This window comes from Capricornis sumatraensis, chromosome 10 (genome assembly GCF_032405125.1).
Source record: "Capricornis sumatraensis isolate serow.1 chromosome 10, serow.2, whole genome shotgun sequence".
Taxonomy (NCBI): Eukaryota; Metazoa; Chordata; class Mammalia; order Artiodactyla; family Bovidae; genus Capricornis; species Capricornis sumatraensis.
In genome coordinates, this window is record NC_091078.1 from 90186375 (window position 1) to 90203411 (window position 17037).

The window sequence follows — 17037 nt, forward strand, 5'->3', positions numbered from 1 at the left end:
TATCCTGAATATTTCCTAGAATAGAAAAAATTTCAAAGGAAAAATAGCAAGATGTTTACAGGATTTTATGCATAAAACATCTAGCCAGTATGTGTAATCTTATATGCATTTGTCAGAAAACATGACTGAAGATAAATGAACATTTACTGCAAAATGGCAAATATAACAAAAGTAAACACATAGGAAATAGAAATTTCTATTAAGGATAAAGAGATATCGATGAAATGGGAGACAAACTATAGTAAAACGTATCAGTAGAACATAGGCAAGCATGTTGTCATCAAGAGAAACAGAAAAATATAAGCAACATTAGGAATGCGATGGAGACATAATTTGAAGAGATTTAAAAATTTTGAAGGAAGAATTATACAGAACAATACTAGGAAGACTGAAAAATCTCAATACAACCGAATGTTCCTGAAGAAATATTTTAATGATCGTTGACACAAAATAGGTAACAAATCTGAATAGATCAGTGAGCATAGTAAAAAGTTAAAAGATAACAAGTAAGCACATTTAATTTTATGGGTGTGTTCTACCAACCATTTCAGGGATAGAGAAGTTTCATATTATGCTAACTATTTGAGGCTATATGAAAAATGGAAAACTTTTCAATCCATTCTATGACACTAAACTGTTGATACTGAATGTAGAAAAAGAGTATTCAAATATTTAAACAAAGAAACATTATTTCAAACAAGTTAATATACCTGTGCATGTTATATGTTATGTGTGTGTTGTGTGTGTTTCTAGAAGGAAATCTTTGTGTTTGTTGGTGGTTGCAATTCTCTGAAGCCTTGGCTGGCTGGGCTGGTAATATTACTGAAGATTAAATCTGTGTGGGTGTAAATTTTACTGAATTTGGATTGGGACTTCAAACCTAGCTAGAGACCTCAGAAATGTCAGCCTCTAGACACAAGAGAAGATAGAGAAGGGCAAGTCAGACTTCATTACTTCTTCTTAGAAGATAATATCTGTAAGTGATGGCTTAGCTAGGGCCTAAGTTCTAAGCATAGCAAAAATAACAATTAATTTAACTATTGGAACTATAGAAGGAAACATTATTTTCTTAAGTTGATAGTGATGAAGAAAGAGAAAAGAAAGATCTCAAATAGATAGCCTAACTTCATACCTCAAGGAACTGGAAAAAACACAAACTAACCTCCAAGTTGCTAGGAGGAGGAAAATAACAAAGATCAGAGTTAAAATGAATAGAGACTAAAAAAGACAAGGAAAAATGTAGAAAATTTAGAATGTGCAAATAAACAAAAGGAAGAAAATGAAAACCATTTGAACCCAATCACTGTTAACATTTTAATATGTATTGTTCCAGTCTTCTCTGCAAGTTAGTGTGTATGCATATATGTTTTAAAATGTGAATTGACCATAAAATTTTTTTAGTCTACTTACCCCTAACTACTACTATGTCATGAGCATCTTTCTATCTCATTAACTATTCATGTAATGGTCACATTATTCCAACTTCTGTCTGTCTGTCTCTCATCATTTATGTAACTGAATTCCTATTGTTGGGCCTGTTGATTCACCTTTTTAAAAAAAAAAACAGCAACAGATTATTCATGCAAAAGGTTTAGATACAAAGTGATTTTTGTATGTTTTCAAGGAAAACAAAATTAAGCTTTGAGCAACATAGAGATTTGAAATTAAGTTCACTAGTTAGAAACAGGTGTATAATTCTTTGGAGTGACTTTTTAGGGAAAGAAGAAGCCTGTATACAAATATTTCTTTATGCTATATGTGAGAAGTCTCTTGAGCATAAATGACAGATACTCTGATTAGAATTGACTGTAGCAAAAAAGAAAATTTATTGGTGAATGTATCACTATCTGTTGCCTTAGTAATGCTCCAAAACAACCAGCCACAAAACATCAGTGACATACTAAGACATTTTTATATTGTCTATGAGTGTATGGGGCCCTCTGGATCTCAGCTGGACTTGCTCATGCACCTGTGGTCAGCCACTGGGTGGCTAGGCAGCTCTGCTGATCTTGGCTGGGCTTGCTCAAGTGTCTGGGGGTTGGTTGGCTATCGGCTAGGAAAAAAACTTCCCTGGTGGCTCAGACAGTAAAGCATCTGCCTACAATGCAGGAGATCTGGGTTCAATCCCTAGGTCGGGAAGATCTCCTGGAGAAGGAAATGGCAACACACTCCAGTATTCTTGCTTGGAAAATCCCATGGACGGAAGAGCCTGGTAGCCTATAGTCCATGGGATCGCAAAGAGTTGGACACTACTGAGCAACTTCACTCACTCACTCACAGGACGTCTTGACTTCGTATTTCTCATCTTTCAGCAGGCTAGAGAGGGCATGTTCTAATTCCTGTGGCAGAAGAAAATGAACAAGAAGGTAAACATAAGTGCTATTGCAGGCTTCACATTTACTATCACCTTTTTGACCAAAGCAAGTCACATGACTGAACCCAGAGTCAGATTGGGAGGGCACAGCCAAGGACTCAGATGGAGGAAGGGTATAGAGTTGGGACCATTAATGTATTTAGTCTGCCTGGCATGTGTAGCTATAATGGCCTAGGGATAGATGTGGCTTCAGTAACTTCTGGGTGCAGAGTATCGGATGATGTCACCTGGTTTGATTTCACACTGTTCAAAGACTGGCTCTGCTTTCCTTTGCATTAGCTTCACTCCCAGGAAAGCACTTTCCACATGGTAGTACTCAGAAACTCTGTCTTGAAAGCATATAATTCTAGTTGGAAAAGAGTTTATCTTTCCCAGTTATTCCAGCAAAAGTCATGATATTGACTGATTTTGAACCACTGTGGGTCACATGCCCATCTCTAAACCAGCTATCATGTCTGGGGGATGGAATGTGATAATCAGCCAGGTCTGGGTCATGTTCTTACCACTGGCATTCTCCAGGGTAGAGTAAAGAGAGTCAGCCTTACCTAAACCTAGTGAATTGTGGGTAGAGATTTGGAAATAATTTCCCTGAGAAAAATGGAGAGTATTACCAGAAAGTGGAGGGGTGGTGAGTGGAGGGAGAATGAATGATATGCAGGTAAAATAAAAGATGACTTCTATGATGCTATTAATGTACTTATCTCACTGACACTACCAACAAAAACTGTTTATTGACTATTCTGTGCTAGGTATCAAACTGGGTGTTTTAAAAATATTATCTTACATATTTCTTACAGTACTGATATAGGTAATTTTCAGTTCAATTCAGTTCAGTTCAGTCACTCAGTCGTGTCCGACTCTTTGCGACCCCATGAATCGCAGCACACCAGGCCTCCCTGTTCATCACCAACTCCTGGAGTTCACTCAGACTCACGTCCATCGAGTCCGTGATGCCATCCAGCCATCTCATCCTCGGTTGTCCCCTTCTCCTCCTGCCCTCAATCCCTCCCAGCATCAGAGTCTTTTCCAGTGAGTCAACTCTTCTCATGAGGTGGCCAAAGTACTCGAGCTTCAGCTTTAGCATCATTCCTTCCAAAGAAATCCCAGGGTTGATCTCCTTCAGAATGGACTGGTTGGATCTCCTTGCAGTCCAAGGTACTCTCGAGTCTTCTCCAAAATCACAGTTCAAAAGCATCAATTCTCCTGCGCTCAGCCTTCTTCACAGTCCAACTCTCACATCCATACATGACCACAGGAAAAACCATAGCCTTGACTAGATGGACCTTAGTCGGCAAAATAATGTCTCTGCTTTTGAATACACTATCTAGGTTGGTCATAACTTTTCTTCCAAGGAGTAAGCGTCTTTTAATTTCATGGCTGCAGTCACCATCTGCAGTGATTTTGGAGCCCCCCAAAATAAAGTCTGGCACTGTTTCCACTGTTTCCCCATCTATTTCCCATGAAGTGATGGGACCGGATGCCACGATCTTCGTTTTCTGAATGTTGAGCTTTAAGCCAACTTTTTCGCTCTCCTCTTTCACTTTGATCAAGAGGCTTTTTAGCTCCTCTTCACTTTCTGCCATAAGGGTGGTGTCATCTGCATATCTGAGGTTATTGATATTTCTCCCAGCAATCTTGATTCCAGCTTGTGCTTCTTCCAGTCCAGCGTTTCTCATGATGTACTCTGCATAGAAGTTAAATAAGCAGGGTGACAGTATACAGCCTTGACGTACTCCTTTTCCTATTTGGAACCAGTCTGTTGTTCCATGAGAACAGTTCTAACTGTTGCTTCCTGACCTGCATACAGATTTCTCAAGAGGCAGGTTAGGTGGTCTGGTATACCCATCTCTTTCAGAATTTTTCACAGTTTATTGTGATCCACACAGTCAAAGGCTTTGGCATAGTCAATAAAGAAATAGATGTTTTTCTGGAACTCTCTTGCTTTTTCGATGATCCACCGGATGTTGGCAATTTGATCTCTGGTTCCTCTACCTTTTATAAAACCAGCTTGAACGTCAGGGAGTTCACGGTTCACATATTGCTGAAGCCTGGCTTGGAGAATTTTGAGCATTACTTTACTAGCATGTGAGATGAGTGCAATTGTGTGGTAGTTTGAGCATTCTTTGGCATTGCCTTTCTTTGGGATTGGAATGAAAACTGACCTTTTCCAGTCCTGTGGCCACTGGTGAGTTTTCCAAATTTGCTGGCATATTGAGTGCAGCACTTTCACAGCATCATCTTTCAGGATTGAAACAGCTCAACTGGAATTCCATCACCTCGTCTAGCTTTGTTTGTAGTGATGCTTTCTAAGGCCCACTTGACTTCACTTTCCACGATGTCTGGCTCTAGATTAGTGATGACATCATCATGATTATCTGGGTCGTGAAGATCTTTTTTGTATAGTTCTTCTGTGTACTCTTGCCACCTCTTTTTAATATCTTCTGCTTCTGTTAGGTCCATACCATTTCTGTCCTTTATTGAGCCCATCTTTGCATGAAATGTTCCCTTGGTATCTCTAGTTTTCTTAAAGAGATCTCTAGTCTTTCCCATTCTGTTGTTTTCCTCTATTTCCTTGCATTGATCACTGAGGAAGGCTTTCTCATCTCTTCTTGCTGTTCTTTGGAACTCTGCATTCAGATGCTTATATCTTTCCTTTTCTCCTTGGCTTTTCGCCTCTCTTCTTTTCACAGCTATTTGTAAGGCCTCCCCTGACAGCCATTTTGCTTTTTTGCATTTCTTTTCCATGGGGATGGTCTTGATCCCTGTCTCCTGTACAATGTCATGAACGTCATTCCATAGTTCATCAGGCACTCTATCTATCAGATCTAGACCCTTAAATCTATTTCTCACTTCCACTGTATAATCATAAGGGATTTGATTTAGGTCATACCTGAATGGGGTTTTCCCTACTTTCTTCAATTTGAGTCTGAATTTGGTAATAAGGAGTTCATGATCTGAGCCACAGTCAGCTCCTGGTCTTGTCTTTGTTGACTGTATAGAGCTTCTCCATCTTTGGCTGCATAGAATATAATCAATCTGATTTCGGTGTCAACCATCTGGTGATGTCCATGTGTAGAGTCTTCTCTTGTGATGTTGGAAGAGGGTGTTTGCTATGACCAGCGCATTTTCTTGGCAAAACTCTATTAGTCTTTGCCCTGCTTCATTATGCATTCCAAGGCCAAATTTGCCTGTTACTCCAGATGTTTCTTGACTTCCTACTTTTGCATTCCAGTCCCCTATAATGAAAAGGACATCTTTTTTGGGTGTTAGTTCTAAAAGGTCTTGTAGATCTTCATAAAACCGTTCAACTTCAGTTTCTTCAGCATTACTGGTTGGGGCATAGACTTGGATAACTGTGATATTGAATGGTTTGCCTTGGAGACGAGCAGAGATCATTCTGTCGTTTTTGAGATTGCATCCAAGTACTGCATTTTGGACTCTTTTGTTGACCATGATGGCTACTCCATTTCTTCTGAGGGATTCCTGCCTGCAGTAGTAGATATAATGGTCATCTGAGTTAAATTCACCCATTTGAGTCCATTTTAGTTCGCTGATTCCTAGAATGTAGATGTTCACCCTTGCCATCTCTTGTTTGACCACTTCCAATTTGCCTTGATTCATGGACCTGACATTCCAGGTTCCTATGCAATATTGCTCTTTACAGCATCGGATCTTGTTTCTATCACCAGTCACATCCACAACTGGGTATTGTTTTTGCTGTGGCTCCATCCCTTCATTCTTTCTGGAGTTATTTCTCCACCGATCTCTAGTAGCATATTGGGCACCTATGGATCAGAGAAAGGAAGCACAGAGCAGATAGTTTGCCACGGTCGCTCAGCTTGTCAGTGTTAGAGTGGATATTTGAACCTCAGTTGGCTTCTCTCCAAAAATCTGTGGTCTCTGTGTCTAAAAGCTGAAGAAAAAGAAAGTACACTAAACATACCCTAAGGGGAAGAACAGGAAGCCAAGATGCACCCATTAAGACCATTTGGATCTTAGCACTGGAAGATAATCACAATCTTGTAGCTCTGGCTACATAAATCTGCCCCAAAGTACTTGCATAACCATGGAGTGAAGTGAAGTGTTAGTTGCTCAGTCGTGTAGGACTCTTTGTGAATCCATGGATTGTAGCCCGCCAGGATTCTCCATCCAAGGAATTCTCCTGGCAAAAATACTGGTGTGGGTAACCATTCCCTTCTCCAGGGGAGCTCTCCAGGAGAGAGACGAGACTGTGATCTTCTCTGGTGAGAGCGGTTAGGACTTGGCAGTAAGTATAGGAGACTTGTTGGTTTGAGCTACCTCTTTTCTTCTAACTTCAAGATGGCCAATACGTTCCAACTCATGTGTCTATATCAGTTGGTTGGTAAACTGTTTAGAATGTTGTGTTGATAAGAGTCCTGAATTTAGTGGGAAAGAAGATTGTGATGGATTAGTGATGTCTGCAATGGGTACGGGAAGGGAGGTGACAACATGTTTGACTATTAGTTGACATTCTTGGAAACAGGATATCAGAGTCACTGTTAGGCCACTTATATATGAGGGTCATGTGCCTCAGATGGAGTATTTTATAGTTAAGATCTCTATGATACAGAATTCTGTGGTGATTTTTCTGGAGGCCCCAACTATCACTTAGCACAGACCAAAATGCAAAGTTTCATTTTCCTAAGGAAAAATGAGCTTCTTTTTTGCTCTAAGAACTTTTGACCTTGCTTGGGTGCATGATGGGGTAAATTTACAAAATATTTAAATGTAGTTAGTAAAGTTTGGGGTCATTGCTATTTTTAAATAAGCATGAGTGTGACTATTATCTATCATTCTTATCATCAATCTATCATCTAGAGGTACACACACACATATACAAACATATTTTTGAAATATAATGCTGTTAATGGTCAGAGTTCTAAATAAACTTATTTTTGATTATTTTTTTTTCCTCATTTTTCAGATCTCTGTTTGGATGCATTTTCCAGTACAGACTATGAAAAGAATGCGGTGAAAATTCTGGCCAACGGTGGAAACATTGGCTTAATCTCCAACTTAATATAGCATTCCTTCTCTTCTGTAGCACCTCATAAGAGAAGAAAAATGTATGGAAGTGCAAGAACAATCACCAACCTGGAAGGTAGCCCTTCCAGATCACCTCGTTTGCCACGGTCTCCTCGTCTGGGCCACCGAAGAACAAGTAGTGGGGGAGGTGGAGGAACAGGCAAGACTCTGTCCATGGAGAACATCCAGTCCCTTAATGCAGCCTATGCTACATCTGGACCCATGTATCTGAGCGATCATGAGGGGGTGGCTTCAACAACTTACCCAAAGGGCACTATGACTCTGGGAAGGGCCACAAATCGAGCTGTATATGGAGGCCGAGTCACAGCTATGGGGAGTAGTCCCAATATTGCCTCTGCTGGACTTTCCCACACAGATGTCCTTTCATACACGGATCAACATGGCGGTCTGACCAGCTCATCCCATCATCACCACCACCAGGTCCCCTCCATGTTGAGGCAGGTAAGAGACAGCACCATGTTAGATCTTCAGGCCCAGCTCAAGGAACTTCAGAGAGAGAATGACCTCCTACGAAAAGAGCTCGACATCAAGGATAGCAAGTTGGGATCTTCCATGAACAGTATCAAGACCTTCTGGAGTCCTGAGCTCAAGAAGGAGAGAGTCTTGAGGAAAGAAGAGGCAGCTCGGATGTCTGTCCTCAAGGAGCAGATGAGGGTTTCCCATGAAGAAAATCAGGTAGGTTATGACTCATGTCAACGTTTTCAGCCTTGGTTTCTCACTGAGTAGTTGATGCTTTGCAGATGGTACCATGGCCTGTCCAGGAGAAAGTTTGGCATCATCAAGAAACCTATGGCTTAGTACATGTTTGATGTGAAGACTACAAGAGGGCATAGGAAAGATAAAGTTACAGCTTGTGATCTGCTTATTTGTCAATAACCCTTTCATATTGTTGCAGAAGAGGAGGAACCACACCTCAATGGCTAACTTTTATACTTGGTTAATTTTGTTTTCTTTTTCAGTAGTCCCAAAAGCAGCTCAGATGTGCTTCCCCCTGAATAGAAGAAGAGTATACACTTTAAAAACAACAATTTAGAAGGCTACATCTGACTGGTGAATTGATTTTTTTTTTTTTTTGATGCACCAGCAACATTATTTCCTTCTAGAATGAGGGACGTTGGTTCACTAAATAGCAAACTGAAAAATATTAAATGGGATTGGATAGGATGGATTTGATATATGTTAGAGAAACATGTTAAATTTTAACCTAGTCTTTCTACCTTTATCCATTCAGTACTAATTAAGCGTCTAACTATGTGCAGGGCACATTCTTACTCTTTTTTGGTCCATCACCCATGTCATAGCAAGATTAATTTTCCCAGTGTCTACTTGTAGTTACGCCATTCCCCTGCTTTAAAGCCGTCAATAATTACTCGTTGCCTCCAGAATGAAGTATACCTCTGACTAAGCCTATAGCACCTTCTCCTGGAATGCCTAAGCCTGCCTTTGTAGTCTTATCTCATACCACCTCCTTCTATATCTGTGCTCCCTACACTCACTTCACTTCAGTTCAGTCGTTCAGTCATGTCCGACTATTTGCGACCCCATGGATTGCAGCACGCCAGGCCTCCCTGTCCATCACTAACTTCCGGAGTTTACTCAAACTCATGTCCGTTGAGTCGGTGATGCCATCCAACCATCTCATCCTCTGTCGTCCCCTTTTCCTCCTGCCTTCAATCTTTCCCAGCATCAGGGAATGAGTCAGTTCGCATCAGGTGGCCAAAGTATTAGAGTTCTGGCTTCAGCACCAGTCCTTCCAATGAATATTCAGGACTGATTTCCTTTAGGATGGACTGGTTGGATCTCCTTGCTGTCCAAGGGACTCTCAAGAGTCTTCAACAACACAGTTCAAAAGCATCAATCTTTCGGCGCTCAGCTTTCTTTATAGTCTAACTCTCACATACATACATGACTACTGGAAAAACCATAGCTTTGACTAGACGGACCTTTGTTGGCAAAATAATGTCTCTGCTTTTTAATATTATGTCTAAGTTTGTCATAGCTTTTCTTCCAAGGAGCAAGTAAGTCTTTTAATTTCATGGCTGCAGTCACCATCTGCAGTGGTTTTGGAGCCCAAGAAAGCAAAGTCTGTTACTGTTTCCCCATCTATTTGCCAGGAAGTGATGGGACCAGATGCCATGATCTTAGTTTTATGAATGTTGAGCTTTAAGCCAACTTTTTCGCTCTCTTCTTTCACTTTCATCAAGAGGCTCTTTAGTTTTTCTTCACTTTCTGCCATAAGGGTGGTGTCATCCTCATATCTGAGGTTATCCTGGCAATCTTGATTCCAGCTTGTGCTTCATCCAGCCCAGCGTTTCTTATGATGTACTCTGCATATAAGTTAAATAAGCAGGGTGACAATATACAGCCTTGACGTACTCCTTTCCCGATTTAGAACTAGTCTGTTGTTCATGTCCAGTTCTAACTGTTGCTTCCTGACCTGCATACAGATTTCTCAAGAGGCAGGTCAGGTGGTCTGGTATTCCTATCTCTTGAAGAATTTTCCAGAGTTTGTTGATCCCTACATTACCACTTGGGAATTCCTGCACATACTCAAGATTTCTCACTTCCATTCCTTTCTGTTCCCTTCCATTAGTGGCCTTCTCAGCATCCCCTCTCCCGGCCTCTGTCTATTCAGTCCCAGCTAGTTTCCATTTTCAAATCCTACCTGCACTGTGCATGCTAAGTTGCTTCAGTTGCATTCGATTCTGTGCAACCCAATGAACTGCCAGGCTCCTCTGTCCATTGGATTCTCCAGGCAAGAATACTGGAGTGGGTTGCTATGCCCTCCTCCAGGGGATCTTCCCAACCCAGGAATTGAACCACTGTCTCTTAGGTCTCCTCCATCGGCTGGTGCATTCTTTACCACTAGCGCCACCTGGGAAACCTACACTGTGAGGCTCATGTATATGCTGCTGTTCACAGGGGCTTGGGAGTAATACACACCTGGGATTAAGTCCCAGCCTCACCTCTTATTACCAGTGAGATAAATGGTAAGAGATGGGGAGTAGAGTGTTGTGCCATTTGGCTGGAAAAAATTCTCAAATGTCATTTAACTTTCTGTAGAAGCTGAAGATAATTCTAACTTGGCTAATCTAGTGATTCTCTGATACTTGGTCTTGATGTTGGCCTAATGAAGCTCTCTGCCTTTCTGGAGATCATCTGCTGACCTTCTATATGTTTCCTTGCCTGCTACGCCACTGGAGTCCAAGTGTTCATAGAAACATTTCTGATCTGTTTGAGAATCTGCTCTTCATTCTCCTTGTATGTGTGGAAAGCAGCCATCTTATCCCTTTGATTATCTGACAGAGCCTTTGCTGGTTTTCAGATGTGGAAATGTGATTTTTAGTTGGAACAGAAAGCTTTGTTCTTCATTCCTAAATCAAATCAGTGCCCTTCACTATCATTTCTGCTTTTTTAAAATGACTTTGCTGGTATATGAAGTTCTGTTACTACTATGTGCATTTCCCCAGTTCTGTACTGATTTTCTTCCTTTTTTTAGTTGGTTTGGAAAAAGGTTAAACAGTTTAGGAATGATACAAGAAGTGACAAAGGTATGGAATCCATTTTATAAACTGTCATCTCCAAAATTACTTTTTTCTTATGATTTTATCATTAATTTTTTTGAGCACAGATTACCTACTTACACATGTATGTATATTTATTAATGACATGATGTGCTAGTGTGCTAATATGTTATGTGTCTTCTATAACATTCACAAAGAATTAGCACGGAAGAGACAAAATAAAATTATTTATTAAAGTAAATTTTAATGACACACAAAACCTTTTTGTTTTTACTAAAAATATTTTAAGCTCCTTGTCTATTTTGTAAGGCATGGTTCAGTTTAAAGCAGATAATATCCACAATTCCACTTAACTGTTCCATTTTGCCTTAAGCCAGAAACAAGTGAATATTTGAAGGTGCTTCCATTACCTTTTCCTTGTTCTGGGACCGGATATGATTACATGTTACCATGGTTTCTGTGGGTGACATATGGCTATGCAACATATGACCCAGCAAAAGCCCCAGTATTAACCTGTTAGCAAACTGTAATTATTTTGTTTTTTAAAAATTTATTTATTGTTAATCGGAAAAGAATTGTTTTACAATATTGTGTTGGTTTCAGCCATATATCACATGAATCAGCCATAGGTGAACGTGTGTCCCCTCCCTCTTGCTTTCTTTTTTTAGATGAAAAATATAAAAGGGGGGATAAGCATAGAGATTTTGAAAATTACTTGCAATATTAGGTAGTGTTACAAAATAAAGAATATGAAGATTGACAAAAAGCAAGTTATTAAAAAAAAAATTGAACATCTCCCCCAACCCCCTTGGAAGTATATCAGGACCCCTTTTAGGGGTATATGAATACCTGTTGGTCATAGTAGGGTAGATCCTGCTGCAGTGTGCAATAGACCTCAAATCTCAGTGACTTAACACATCAGAGATTTATTTCTCATTTACCTTAAGTATGAAGCAGGTCAAGTGACTCTTCAGGGCAGCTCTCCTCCAGGCAGTGACTCAGGATCCAGGTTTTCTGCATCTTGGCACATGGTTTCAAGAATTGCTACAGCAGAGAAAGAGGGTGCCTGGAGTTGGCACATTGGCTTCTCAGTTCCTGGGGCTGGAAGTGACACAAATACGAGGGACTGTGAGGTGTATTCCTCTTTTCCAGGAAGGGGAGAAGAGTCAGATATGAGGGGACACTAAGAATGTTTACCAGTGTTTTTATGTTTCTCAAAGAGTGGAGCTAGATGAAATAAAGTTTGGAGAACAGTCCAGACTTCTGCCTTTGCTTCTGTTTCTATTATTGCTGCTACTGCAGCCAGTAGACTTCTTTTGGGAGCTCACTATGTACTAGGCATTGTGCTTAGAGCTTTGTGTACATTATCATGTTTAATGTTTGCATTAGTCATTTGAGGTAGGTGCTAGACTTTTTTTCATTTTACAGATTAAAAATAAATGTAGAGAGAATAAGCAGCTTGCCCAAGTTCACACAGCTGGTAAGTGACTGAGCTGGACTGAGTGACTTAAGGCTTTAGCCTCTTTTATGCCAACATCTAAGATTATGCTTACTACCTCCTTCTAGGATCACTGAGCTGTGAATAGAATCCTACTGTAATAGAAAGATCATACTTATATATTAGATGGAAAAAATGAATAGTTCTGTTAGAATGATTCAGAATATAATTTAGTTTAATTAGGATTTTATTGTTAATTAGGAATTTATTTCTTTTTTCCCACAATTGGCTGTTTGTTTAGGTTTTCTACCACTCACTATTTACCATGATTTATTATATTTTCCCTTTAGAGGAAAAAAAATCACAGAACCTTTTTCTATATGGAAGAAAAGAATGTAAAAGAGATAAGAAACCACAATCAAGTGTTCTTTATCCACAACAATCAGAGACTGCATCTACAAATGTAGTTCTATCACAGGTGTTTGGATAAGTAGCATTTTGCTAACCTAAATTCAGGTGATTGAAAATGATTCAAACTGTGCTATGTGCATAGAAATATGAAGTAGGTCCATTATAGGTGGAGGTGAGGAAACTTGAATGGTCTTGTATATTAAAGTTATAGTTCTGTGAATTTAATGATCACTGGCATAGACCTTTTACCCTCATGCAGTTATTACAGAAGGTTCCCGTTCACCAACTCCTTCACAGTGTGTTCTGAGGTCTTTGTGGTTCTGTCATAGGAAGCTGAACCCAACTCCAGATCTAAGGGAGGATGTTGAACACACTTTCTATATTGAAGAAAGTACAGACCTTAGAGCCAACGGACAGGTGGCTGTAACCAAATATCTTATGAATGAAGTATAGACACTCAGGTTTCTGGTGGATGTTTCACCCCATACTTTCTTTCCGTTCATGCTTCCTTGATTCTCTTCAAGGCCCTATGTCTCAGGCACAGATCTGCATGTATAGAAATACATTTGAGGTACTAAGAGTTGCAGTACTGACATTTGGAATCTTTGGTTTGTTTGTCGAAACTAGAGTGCATGGATGCAAAGTTGTCCTTATGCTATCACTTGTGCTTTTTGCTTCATGATGTATTTTCTGGAATGGAGGAAGAGTGAGGTGGAGTCCCATGCTCTCATTGTCACACCTATAGAGTGATTTGGGTAGAAGTGAGGAGAAAAGATTTAGAATGGATGTTAGGCTGCCACTTAAGATAGCCCCTTTTTGACTTTTAATGGCCTGTGGGGTTAGAGTGGATACTGAAAATGCAGCTACGTGTGGGGAAGTTAAGTGACCCATTTTTTTTTTTTCTGTAAGATTATATAGTTGCCTTTTCTTTACAACTCCATTCTATTTACTTGTGTGATGGAGATGAGAGAGAGAAAACGTGGTAGAGAATACATTTTCAGAAAGTTCATAAGGACTTACATCTTGCAGTTTTGTGCATTTAAGTTACTGGTTTTTTATATACCTGAATTTTTTATGCTATTATTAACTTTGTATTTTTAATGGATTATTTTTCCAAACTAGGTATTCATAAAGTGATTTTTAGACATTTTTCTAATTTGTGCATGGCTAGTCAAGGATCTGCATGAATATTAATAGCATCAGACCCTGGGAGATTGTACTAGATCTAATATTTACCCATCTCATGTGTGCCGAAGTGGGACAAGGTCATTGGGAAATGTAACCTAAGAAGTGTAAGTAAACCTGTCTGGGGAATGTTATGGCTTTTAAGTGGTGGTTATGTGATAATTTCTATTTCTGGCTAACACAAAAGAAAGTGATCTACTCTCAATCAATATTAATATGGGTTTCTGATGAGATTTTGAGCTAGTTTCACATATGATTTATTGATTCTCATTTTGAGCCTGTAACTTGAAAAGGTCAAGATTGATCACATTTCCGTGTTTCTTTTATTATTATTTTTCTTTTATTTATATAACTGCAGGGCCATCGCAACAGAGGTCATTCAACTCTGTTCTAAATATTCATTTCACTGTGAGTGTCCAGATACAAACAGTTGTACCAGTTGGAAGTGGGTGATGGAATTAACTCTATCTCCTGCTAGGAAGGTGGTGAAACAGCTGCATTGTGAAGGGGTGGCCATTGACAGTTAAATGCAGCTGCAGTCACCTTGAATACTGAATATCTGTGAGATCAAGGGCTTATTCCTGGAGAGTAGGGTCCCATCAGTTTTGTGGGTGGGACTTAAATATATTCACTCCTGAGACCTGTCTCATCCCTATGTCTTCTTTCTATTATTCTGAAGTCCATGGATCCCCCAAAGCCCAGTTTCCAAAGTGTGTCAAGGGAAATTACACTTTCCAAAGGGAATTTTCTGGCCAAATAAGCTTAAGACACAACATATGGGAGGGTGGTGAGAGGGGGATTCAGGGTTGGGAACTCATGTACACCTGTGATGGATTCATGTCAATATATGGTAAAACCAATACAGTATTGTAAAGTAAAAAAGTAAAATTTAAATTAAAAAAAAGACACAACATAGGAGATAGTCCTCTCCTAGAAATTCATAATGCATAGGTTTTGGATTGGATTGTGTCCCACCCTGAGAAAAGATATGTTGGAGTCTTAATCCCCAATGCCTCCGAAAGTGACTTTATAAGGTCTTTACAGCGATAATCAAGTTAAAGTGAGGTCATGAGGATGACCCTATCCTTACTGAAAGGGGAAATTTGGACACAGACATAGACATGCAGAGAAAGAAGACCATGGGGAGAGACAGGGTGAAGAAGCCAAAGAGATAGGCCTGCAAAAGTCCTTCCCTCCCAGTCCTCAGAAGGAAGAGACCTGCTGACACCTTAATCTTGAACTTCTAGCCTCCAGAATTGTGAGACAATATATTTCTGTTGTTTGAACCACCTAGTTTCTGGTACTTTGTTTTGGCAGCCCTAGCAGAATAATTAATACAACATATCAGCATGTAAAATGCTCTAACTCATGCAGTTAAAAATATTTATTAAACTTGCTTAACTTAGCAATTTCCCAAACTTACTTGACCATGAAACTTAACTTAAAACTGTATTAGGCAGCTAGTGTTGCAGTAATAAGCCATGTCTAACAAGCCATCCCCAAACTTACTAGCTTAAAGAGATAAACATTTATCTCTCCCATATATATCTACAGATTGACTGCAACTTAGTTGGGCAGGTCCAAACACTGAGCACCAGGTTCTAGGCTGAAAGTGGGGTTCAGGTATGTTCTGCGTGTTTCTACATTCTCTTTGGAACAAGCAGCTACCAGATCTTTTATCTTCTCATGGTGGATCACAGATGGCAAGTGTCCAGCCAAACCACATAGACACATTTTAAAGCTTCTATTTGCATCATGCCCACTAATATTCTGTTGCCTAATGCATGTTTTGTGGCCAAGCCCAAAGTCATGGGGTCAGGGAAATATACTCCCTGTAAAGCAGAAAGGGAGTGGAATGAATATATATATGTGTGTGTGTGCACATGTGTGTATGCTTTGTCCAATATATATGTGTGTGTGTGTGTATCTTTATATATATATCACTATCTGTCAGAAATGATAAATAATCCTAAAACTGAGGGTATAAAGGCCACAGTTGGGGAAAGTCTACTTCAAGAACAGCTCTAGAATCCAAACATTAAAGTTTGAGACTGTAAAGTGGATGAGCCATCTGTTGTGGTCAAAGGTTCCTTCAGTGGCTAGTCCTTCTAATATCCTAATGATGTCTGATTAATGGCTCACCTTCAGACTTCTTCCTCAAGTAACTGGCCAATGTAACCCAAGTGGAAATCTGGGAGGTTCTAGAAAAGCTTGTATTTTCCTGATAAAGGAGTAAATGTCACCAGCAATGCTCCTTTCTCTTTCTTTCTGTCTTGGGTGTCAATATGTTGCCTGTTAGTAACGATGGAAGGAAGGATGAGAAAAGCATGGAGACATATGTCCTGCCATCTCTCAGCAGTTGCACCAGCAGCAGCAGTGGCCTGCCTCCAGACTTCTAGTCATGTGAGAAAATAAGCCCTAGTTGTTTAAGTCACTGCTGGTTGGGTATCTATTACTTGTAGCTCAGTACCTTTCTAATTGATAAAACATAGAAAATTGGAATTGATAACTATTATTCTAATTTTTGGGGCTTCCACTGGGAAAATTCTGTGGCTAGAGGAGCTTGGAGGGCTACAGTTCATGGGATCACAGAGTCAGACACAACTTAGCACACACACACATTCTAATTATCGCCAGTCATGGGCTTCCCTTGTAGCTCAGTTGGTAAAGAATGTGTGCAGTGCAGGAGACCTGGGCTTGATCCCTGGGTTGGGAAGATCCCCTGGAGAAGGAAATGGTGACCCACTCCAGTATCCTTGCCTGGAAAATCTCATGGACGGAGGAGCCTGGTGGGCTGCAGTCCATGGGGTTGCAAACAGTTGGGCATGCCTGAGCGACTAACACTTACTTATGATACCCATAAAAATAGGTGCATTTCAGTGATGTGAAATGAGACCCTAAAGGACCTTACACATTAGAATGAAAAAAACCTACTTACTAATGGTATTGGGTGATACTCCAAGTAGTGACACGAATGCTACTCCAAGCCTGTATAAGCAAAAAATGGAAATTTATTAGTTCTTGGAGTGAATTGCTGG

The 17037-nt window shown here is 39.9% G+C and overlaps 1 protein-coding gene across 1 annotated transcript in view; it reads left to right on the top strand.

The window, feature by feature from the left end:
* Positions 1-7459: 7459 nt before the first annotated feature.
* The window catches only part of ERC2 (ELKS/RAB6-interacting/CAST family member 2), a 773878-nt gene continuing 764300 nt past the window's right edge, over positions 7460-17037 (top strand). The window contains exon 1 of the mRNA XM_068983117.1: positions 7460-8116. Within this exon, the coding sequence (XP_068839218.1) occupies positions 7460-8116 (657 nt within the window). The remainder of the gene's footprint in view (positions 8117-17037) is intronic.